This window comes from Jaculus jaculus, chromosome 5 (assembly GCF_020740685.1).
Source record: "Jaculus jaculus isolate mJacJac1 chromosome 5, mJacJac1.mat.Y.cur, whole genome shotgun sequence".
Lineage (NCBI taxonomy): Eukaryota > Metazoa > Chordata > Mammalia > Rodentia > Dipodidae > Jaculus > Jaculus jaculus.
This window is the reverse complement of record NC_059106.1, coordinates 159,273,783-159,282,846: the sequence shown is the minus strand read 5'-3', so window position 1 is coordinate 159,282,846 and position 9,064 is coordinate 159,273,783. Positions and strand designations below refer to the sequence as shown.

The following is a 9,064-nucleotide window of genomic DNA, read 5'->3' as shown; positions in this document are numbered from 1 at the left end:
GAGCGCGGGGCACCTGGAGCTCTCTGGTCTGGTACTAGCCTATGGCTGTGCGCGGTCGTGGAAGCTTGGGGAACACAACTTCTGCCGGTGAGAACATCCAAGACCCCCTAAGCCCGAGAATTCTTAAGCAGACTAGCCCAGCTCTGGGCCTCGGACGCCCAGGTTGACCCCGATTGCTGCTTTCTGTCGTTTTCCCCAAACTCACAAGAGCAACCCAAAACGCCTTGAGGTGGCGGGATGGCTAGATTCCTGTGCCGTCGGGGCGTGCCAGGCGCTTGCACAGCTGCCCGGGGCATCGAACGAGGACTGCTGCTGCCCCCTGGCGTCCGGCCGCAGCCCGCGACCCACCACGACTGCGACAGGCCTGCCCGCAGCTCCAAGTGGATGGCCTCTACGGGCCAAAGGCCCCAGAAGCGGGTCCCTAGAAAGGAGTCGGCGCCAGACCCGCCACGTCCTTCTCTTCCTGCATCGGGGTCCTAAGTGGCACCCGTCGCCCCGGCAACGCATCTGCATGGACAGGAAGAAGACACGCAGGGATGAACAAGGGACCCTCGCGAGGAATGGAAATCCAAGAGTTCGATCATGGGTGGGGTGGACCGAGGAAGCAAAATCTCAGAGGGCGCGAAGGGTCTGGGGACCGAGCGACCCTCGCCGGCAGGGGAACAGCGAGAGTGGGCCGCGCGCCAGGCCAGGGCGGAGCCCTGTAAGCTCCGCGCAAATGAACTGGGCGCCGCGGGGACGGACGCAGGGGGAAGTTCCCTGCCGCGCGCAAGCTGGGTAGCTTAGGCGCCCTGGTGAAAATAAGGGACACTGGGGCCATCTCCCGGGGAGCTGGAAGTGTGGACACGGTCTCGGGAGACCGGGGTCCTATGGCTTATTTTCTTTCCCTCCACCCTCTTGGGGAGCCGCCACTCTGTGGCCAGGGAGCAGCCGCCGCGGATACTTTCAACTTTCTTTCCAGTCTCAGAGTGCTTTGGGGCCTTCTTTCTCTTACTAGAAAACTCCTTTGCTTTGTGGGCCACTGGGCACACTCAGCCAGAAAGCCGCGCGCTGCGTAATCTAGCCGCAGCCCTGACGCGGCGAAAAACACTAATTAAAGCAAGCAGACCAAGAGAGGATGGTAAGAACACAAAACTCGTGCTGCGAAGCGCCGCCGCCTCGGATGGAGTGAATCGGTGGCTCTCCGCAGCGGCGGCAAGGGGCGCACAGCAGGGGCTCTAGGGTCCCGCGCGGGTTGGGGGGAGCCGTCCCTCCGGCCCTCTGGCGGCCGAATCCCACCCGGTCCTCCCGGGAAAGCACCGGCCAAGCCCCTGGGCGTCCGCACATCGCCGAGGACCGTTCTGGGACTCCAACCCCGGCCTCGGGAGTGCCTTTGAGGCTGCTAAGTCTTCGGGGCACGCAGGGCGTCTCCCTCCAGCTGGTATCCAGGAGGTCCCGGCCTTTCCGGGCGCAGCCCGCGGGTCCCGAAGCCGAATGGATCATCTTACTCCAGGTCCTCCGGACTTCCGACCATGTCCACCGGCTTTCCCCCACCACCACCACCAGTCACCCACCCACCCCGGAGCGAGTGCAGCCAGCAGTACCATCCCGCGCGCGTGGCTGCGAGACACCCCGGTCCGCACTCGGGCGGAGCCGCGGTCACACGTGGGAGCGTGTGCGTGTGTGTGTGTGTGTGTGTGCGCGCGCGCGTGGGTCCGCGCGGGTGCAGGAGCGCAGGGGGCGGGTGGGAGCGGCGGGAGGCCGGCCACCCACTCCCCGCCGGGGCTTCGTGCGTACAGTAGCGCGCGGGGGCGCGCGGGCCAATTCCAGGAGCGCGGCGGCCGCGAGCCGCGCCCAAGCTGATACCGGAAAGGCCTGTGATTGGCCGGCGGCTGCCCCTATGCAAACGAGCTGAGGGAATGGAATTCCTCCGGCCGGGCTTACAGTAAAAGCACGTTCATTTCCAGGCACTCTCATTCATAGAGCCAGCGGGCGCGGGCAGGACGGGCGCCCCGCGGCCGGACCCAGCCAGGGCACCACGCTGCCCGGCCTTGCGCGGGCGGGTACATTCTAGCCAGGGCTCCTGGGGACGCCACAAGAAAGTCAACCTTTGCTGCTGCTCCTCCTCGACCTGCGTTGGACTTTCCCTCCCTCCCTTTTATTATTATTATTTTTTTCTTTTTCTTTCTTTCGTTCTTTTTTTTTTTTTCCCTCCCCTCCTTTCTTACTTTTGAATGAACAGGCTCCTTGGCTGGATGTTTCAACTTCTTGGCGGTGAACTTTTTTTCCTCCTCCTCCCTATGATTGTTTCCGCTTGACAACTGCGGGAGAAAGTGCGCCGGGGTTCCAGGCGAGCCGTGGGGTTGCGTGTGCGTGGGAGCGTCGCGAGCGCGTTGTAACCCGAGCCGCCCGGTGCCCCCCGCCGCCGGGGCCTCCTCTCCAGGCCCCGCTCCACCTGCTGCGGTGACGCGCTGCTCGCGGGTGTCCGTGCGTCCGAGCAGACACCCGGCCAGCGCTGGAGGAGGAAGATAGATCGTCTCGCCGCCGCCCGCGCCCGGCTCGGGGCTGACTCACCGGAGCCCATGTAGACTGTGGCCGCCTTCCGAAGAGTTGCAATGACTGCGTGTGTGTGACTCGGCTGCGCCGCTCAACTTCCACCAAACCGCAGGATCAGCCGCAAACTTTTAACCACCGTTCCCCCCAGACCCGAGTTCTCAGATGTGGAAAAGCTGTTCTCTTGAGTATCATCGACTGGGACTTTTTTTTTTTTTAAGATTAGCTAGAGAGATCTTTGAAAAGCTAAAATTTCTGCACTGATCATTTGGCCAGAATTTATTGAGGGAATATGTCAAGTAATTCTAGCTCAACCCTCTTCCAACTACTGAAGTTGATTTTCAAGGCTACTTAAAAGAAAAAAAAAAAACTACAGCGAACATTAATGGATTTCTGTTGTGTTTAAATTCTCTACAGATTGTATTGTAAATATTTTATGAAGTAGAGCATATGTATATATTTATATATACGAGCACATACATTAGTAGCACAACCCTTGGAAGTCTCTGCTCTTGCTTTTGAGGACGGAAGTCATTTTTTTTTTTCATGATAAAAGGGTCTCCCTGTATGGAAGACACTCCTGTATTGTGTTGTTGGGACTTTAAGCAAAACTGACCTGGAAAAAATAACAATAAACCTGACAGGCAATTAACTACTGGAACTTTCAAGTCGTGTATTTGTTGGTCGTTTTGCTCTTCGCATAAATATTTTAGGAAGTGTACGGGAATTTTTGCCTCCGGGAACTTTTGTAATAGCCAAAGCCTGAACTTCAACTCTGAAAGCAAGACTCTTGAAGACAATCTTCCTTTTGGCTTTGACTGTGGATTTCTGGTCGCCCACATATTTTATTTTATTTTATTTTATTTTAAATGCACTAAGCGGTTGTTGGCTAAGGAACCCTGCCTGGGTCTGAGGCCGATCGACATTAACTAGAACTTTCCCCCAAGTCCTGGACTGTTCAGTAACTTAGTCTCATCCTCCTCCCCCCCCCACCCCCCCCAGCCCTCTCGCAGTCCTAAAGGCTCCTGAACTTGTATGTTGGTGTCCCGGGAGCTGCTGGCTGAAGATCGTCGCCGGCTAGTAGGAGCTGTTTGCAGGGTCCTTACTCAATCGGCTTGTTGTGATGCGTATCCCCGTAGATGCCAGCACGAGCCGCCGCTTCACGCCGCCTTCCACCGCGCTGAGCCCGGGCAAGATGAGCGAGGCGCTGCCGCTGGGCGCCCCGGACGGCGGCGCCGCCCTGGCCGGCAAGCTGAGGAGCGGCGACCGCAGCATGGTGGAGGTGCTGGCCGACCACCCTGGCGAGCTGGTGCGCACCGACAGCCCCAACTTCCTGTGCTCCGTGCTGCCCACCCACTGGCGCTGCAACAAGACCCTGCCCATCGCTTTCAAGGTACCCGGCCCCCCGGAGCGGGTGGAGCGGAGGTGGGGGGGAGGACGAGGCAGAGAGAGATCGGCCGATGCCCAGGGTGATCTGGGTGGGCCAGGGGGCTGCGGCGGGCGGGTCCGGCTTCCAGAGAGGCCAGCGCTGCCCCTCCAGACCCCTGATCCTGCTCCAGGAGCTTGGGATGCGGGGATGCTGCGTTGCCGTGGCGACCCTCAAGAGGGACCCGCCTTAGCCAGACCGGGAGATATCCAGGGAGGACTTAAAAAAAGGGGACGATCCCCCCACAACCCAAGGCATGCACAGAAGGCCGCTTGAAAATTGCCTGGCAAAGGCCTTACCTTGGATACAAGTGGAAAAAGTGGGAAAAGTTATAAGCTAGCAGGGGACAGGTCCCTCTGCTTCCCTACTCTTCTGAGATACCTGGCTCCTGGACCTCTAGATGAACACCCGAACCATTTTGTGTCTCCCAGATGAAGGCGTCAAGAAATAAAATAGAGATATTGTTATACCCTCCAGTCGATAAAAATAAACTAGCCAGGGAAGCCAGCAGGGATTTTCTCTGCCTTATTTTATTTTATTTTTTTAAACGCCCTATAAGAATTAGCACGTCCAAAGTCCACAGCGGGCGTAGTTAAGTTTGCCTAAGTTTTCTTAGGAGTTTTGCTAACCTCCATCCAGCTCCTGCCAGAAGCCGCAAGTCAGGAATCTTGATGCTTTACCTGGAACCATCCTGAGTCTTATCGCGGGCTCACCTAGATTAAGCCCGGGGCTGCAAAAGCAGACGAGGTTGTCTTCTGAGACCCAGGAGGTCCTAGCTGCCCCGTTGTTCTTTTTTTTTTTTTTCTGTTGGAGGAGTGGACGGTGTGGACCTGGCCACTTCAGCTGGGCACCCCACCAGGTCCCTGTTCCCCTTTCAGCCCCCCTGATCTTGCCCTAGCTCTAAGCCGCCTTTAAAAACTTGGCCTTCAAAAGTGATACATCAACAACCGCGGGCGATTTTAAACAGCCGCCCTGCTACTCTGGCAGCTGGCAGGAGAAATGTAATTTCTGCGGTGGGGATGCTGTTGTTAGGTAGGTCTGAAAGGTACAGCGAAAAGTACCATCATCCCGGTCATTTCCTGCTCATTTAAAAGGCTAATGAAGGTGGGTGGTTCAAGCTGTAAGGAGAGATTTCTCCATTTTTTAAATATAAAAATGGCCACATAATACCCCCCCCCCCCGTGGGAGGGGGGCTTATTTAATATACGTTCCAGACCTCCGCTGCATCTTGATCTAATTGCAATGGATAATGCTCACTTTTTAAAAAAGGCGGTTTAGCTGTTTATTTTCCAGCTTTACACTTAGATTGTAATTTTTTTTAAATCACAGAAATATAATGTTCAGTTGGCTCTGTCTACAGAAGTCCCTCAGTTTCCCCTCCATGTTTTGAAGGCAGTGTTTTTAGGATTTTTTTTAAGGGGAGTGGTTGTGGAGTTGAGGGTCGGGACAGCAGCCAGCCACTAGGCTTCTCCTTCCCTTCTCCCAGTTGTTTAGATTTGAGTTGGGACACCCATTTCAATTTAAAACCATCCTAATTCCTTTAGGTAAACAGACGCAGCTGGGGGCCGCACCTCCGCTCACCCTTACTAGAGAGGACCTGCCAGGGCTGGCCCTGAAGTTTCTGTGAGCAGAGAGAAGAAAGGCTGATACCTCACCAGGGCCCATTTAAGCCAGGTGTCTCCACACACCCCTGGGCTAAAGGATTGGTGGCTTTGGGGAGATATCGGGGTCTCTTCTGTCTGTCACCTCTCTGTGAGTCAGCACTGATTGATTAAAAAGCCTTCTGGAAGCCAGGCGTGGTGGCAAACACCTTTAATCCCAACATTCCCACTCGAGAGGCAGAAGTAGGATCGCTGTGAGTTTGAGGGCACCCTGAGACTACATAGTGAATTCCAAATCAGCCTGGACTAGAGTGAAACCCTACCTCAAATAACCAAAAATAATAATAATAAGTAAATAAATCTTCACCAATTACGATGATGCGGTTTTGAGCTACTACATGGAAATATTTGTTTTCTTCTAGAAAATCATAAGTACTGATTTTATGAACCCCGGTGAATTCCTTTTAGCAGAAATGATAACCCATAGAGGTTTCCTTTTAAAAATGACTTGGGACCATCCACTTAAAAAAGAATCCTGATAGACTGTAGGCTAGGACAGGGGTCAAGGAGAAGGTCCCAGCGGTTCTCTGGAGACTGTTAGGGGGAAATAACAGGACGGCAGAGAAATCAGACAGCTTTATTAATATTTGACACCATTCTATCCCCATGAAGAGCCAAGTGAGCGTTGGGGTAAGAGCGGGCTGAACCTCAAAACCCGCCCACATTCTGGCTCCATTTGCTCGGTATCCCTGGCTTCTCTCTGTGCTATCTCTCCCCTTACCTAACTTAAAGCAGCTTCTACCAAATTATTCCTTTGACATTTGATTTTCAGTTAGTCTTGGGAATCTCCTTAGGAAGTTAATTCTTAAAGAATTATTATATTCTATATGATAGAAACCAGAAAATGTAAAGCAACGATCAAGTCTGATGATACTGGTGAAAAGACTGTCTCTTTGAAAAATCTTCTAAAATTCTCTGTGCATCCTGTGCTTTTACTCTTAGGAATTGCCAAGAGATTTTAAATTGGGAATTTTCTTAAAAGTAGGTTAAAATCATCCAAATAGATTTTCCTAGGCCCCAACGCTGTTCTGCCCCTCTTTGCTCCCATCAAAGAACTTTGTTTCAGCTCAGGGGAGACACTTTATTTTACTACTGAGAGAATCTTAAGTTTGCTACTCGGTATTTACAGAAGCAGCTTACAGAACTGTTTGGATGACTTAGGCTAGATTTTGTAATAACGCAATAGCACAGTTTGTTTAGGCCCCAGTACACCAGAGCCCAAGATATAAACATGCCTTTGGCTGGGAAGTCTAGAGACCTTGTGTGGATATTAGTATGCTTTTCATTAAAAAGAAAGAAAGAACGTTTCTGGCGGAAAGATCACGGTCTCTGGTTATGCATTAGCTGTCATCTCAGCTGAATTCCATGTTCCACACCACAGCCTTCTCCAAAACCTTGGCCGACTAAGGGATGTGAAGTAAATGAATTGTAACTGTAATTGCAACCTAATTAAAATTGCTTGAAAATGCCAGTTCCAACCATAACAGGCTTAGCCAAGAACAGTATTAAGAGGTCCATATAGTGTAGAGGAGAGTTGATATTTTATCCAACTTCCTGATACTTCAAAACAGAGAAGTAAAACAAAATATGCAATATCTTTGGCCAACAAGTCTCTTCTTGTCTGTTTGGTCTGTGTTAAAATGTAAATGTTTGTGTTCCCTTACCTATTGTTTACAGCTTTTCAGTCCAGGTGCTTCTTTTTTTCTGTTTGAAGTTAGATTTTTTTTTTCATTCTTTTTATACTGCATCTCAATGGCCAAATCTGTCTCTAATTAGCAGACATATTAGTTTTAAATTCTGAGAAATTAGCCTAAGTATGCTTATTTATTGGATAATACATATTATTAGTGAAATGTCCCTGGATTTAATTTTACCTTTTTTCCTTCTTCAAAAACCCCTGACAGATTTTTTTTTAAAGGCAAATAAATACTTGAGCACCTAATTATCTCATTCCTGTTGCATTTTGAAAAACATGGGGATGGTGAAAGTCCAACTCCCAATTTTTAAACTTCGAAATTCTGACATCAACAACCTTTGCTTATTTAGCCACCATGATAATTCCATACTCTGTTTCTGTTTGGTGAAGGTCGCTTGAGTTTACCAGATCACTAAGGGGCCATAAGAGGCCCAGGCATGGAGCGCAGAGAGACAGCTAGGAGGAAGGTAATAGCTCAGATGTAGCAGGGTTATGGAATAAGACTTGGAATTTTTCTGTTGTAACCCTTTGACAGACACAGCCCCAGCAGTGAGGGATTCAGTTTGAAAGACATGTCTGAATGTTAGGCTAAAATAGGAACGCCTGGGTCTCCACCATGAGATGAGGATGAGGAAGTAAAAAGAAGTATTCACAGAGAGCTTTTCAACACTGTGCACTAATTTCACAGGGGGGAAGTGAAAATGGGGAAAAAAAGGAATGGGGAAAAAAATTGAGAGACTAAACAGCAGCATCAAGCAAGTGTGCTTGGTAGCAATAGAAAGAAAAGGTAATAATGATCAATGAACTATTCAGGGAGATTTACCTCAATAATGTCTGTGAAACAAAAGAGAATTATCTTGTTATTGTTCTTAATTAAATGTCACCAAACACACTTATCACGAGATCTAAGTACTTCATTAAAGATTACTTGGAGAATAAGTAGCGGTGTTTTAAAATACGTCCAACAGTTGGAGTGAAAAGGTTCAAAGCAGAGCTCAGAGGCCCAGACCTTATTTCACAGAGCAGGTCGATTAAAACACATCGAATATAATAGATAGGAAAATGCTTACCTGGTTACCAGGAGAGCAGGTTGTAAGGATGAGGGTCTCAGCATCACGAGTGTGGCTGGGTTCATTTTCTGGCGTGTTCTTTAGAACTTAGAAGCTGAAGCAGCCACAGTGAGTAAAAATACCAGGCAGTCATCGGCAGGACAACAGGAAGGGGACATGAGTAAGCACACAAGGAGGGTGGCCATGTGGAAGGGCACCACTTTGACACCAGGCAAGTGACTGGGTGGCAGCCTTGTTTATGTACAGGACAAGACCGAAAATCTTCCACCAACAAGCAGCAACTTTTAGGCGAAAATTGGGAGGCAGACAAGTGGGGAACAGAGTCATAGCCGGTTAGGAAGTGTTTTGGTACCATCAACTTGAAAATGGCCATCCAAGAATGATTGTACACTTGGGAAATATAGAAGATGTAGTTCACCCTGAGAAAGGACCATAGAGAAGACCTGAGATGAGGGGAACAAGCAGAACTAAAGAGAGGTGGTTTGATCTGAAAGTCTGTGCCCCACTTTGAATTCACAACGGTGCAGATATAACCAATAATGAATGTCCGCAACCAGAAAGTCATCACAGAAAGACTCACAGGAGGGTTTGGTTGGTGCAGCCCTCTAATCTGTGGTCTCGGCAAGATAAGGCAGGATGATTGTGAGTTCAAGACCAACCTAAGCTACGTAGTGAGAAC

The 9,064-nt window shown here is 50.5% G+C and overlaps 1 protein-coding gene across 3 annotated transcripts in view; it reads left to right on the top strand.

Moving 5' to 3' along the window:
• Nucleotides 1-456: 456 nt before the first annotated feature.
• Runx1 (RUNX family transcription factor 1) overlaps nt 457-9,064 on the top strand; it is a 100,325-nt gene continuing 91,717 nt past the window's right edge. For 2 of the 3 annotated variants that reach the window (XM_004654468.2, XM_004654467.2), the window contains exon 1: nt 2,464-3,925. In XM_004654468.2, the coding sequence (XP_004654525.2) occupies nt 3,656-3,925 (270 nt within the window). In that variant the 5' untranslated portion in view covers nt 2,464-3,655. Of the gene's footprint in view, nt 587-2,463; nt 3,926-9,064 lie in introns of those variants that run through there. The other variant, XM_045151216.1, reaches the window with a different exon arrangement.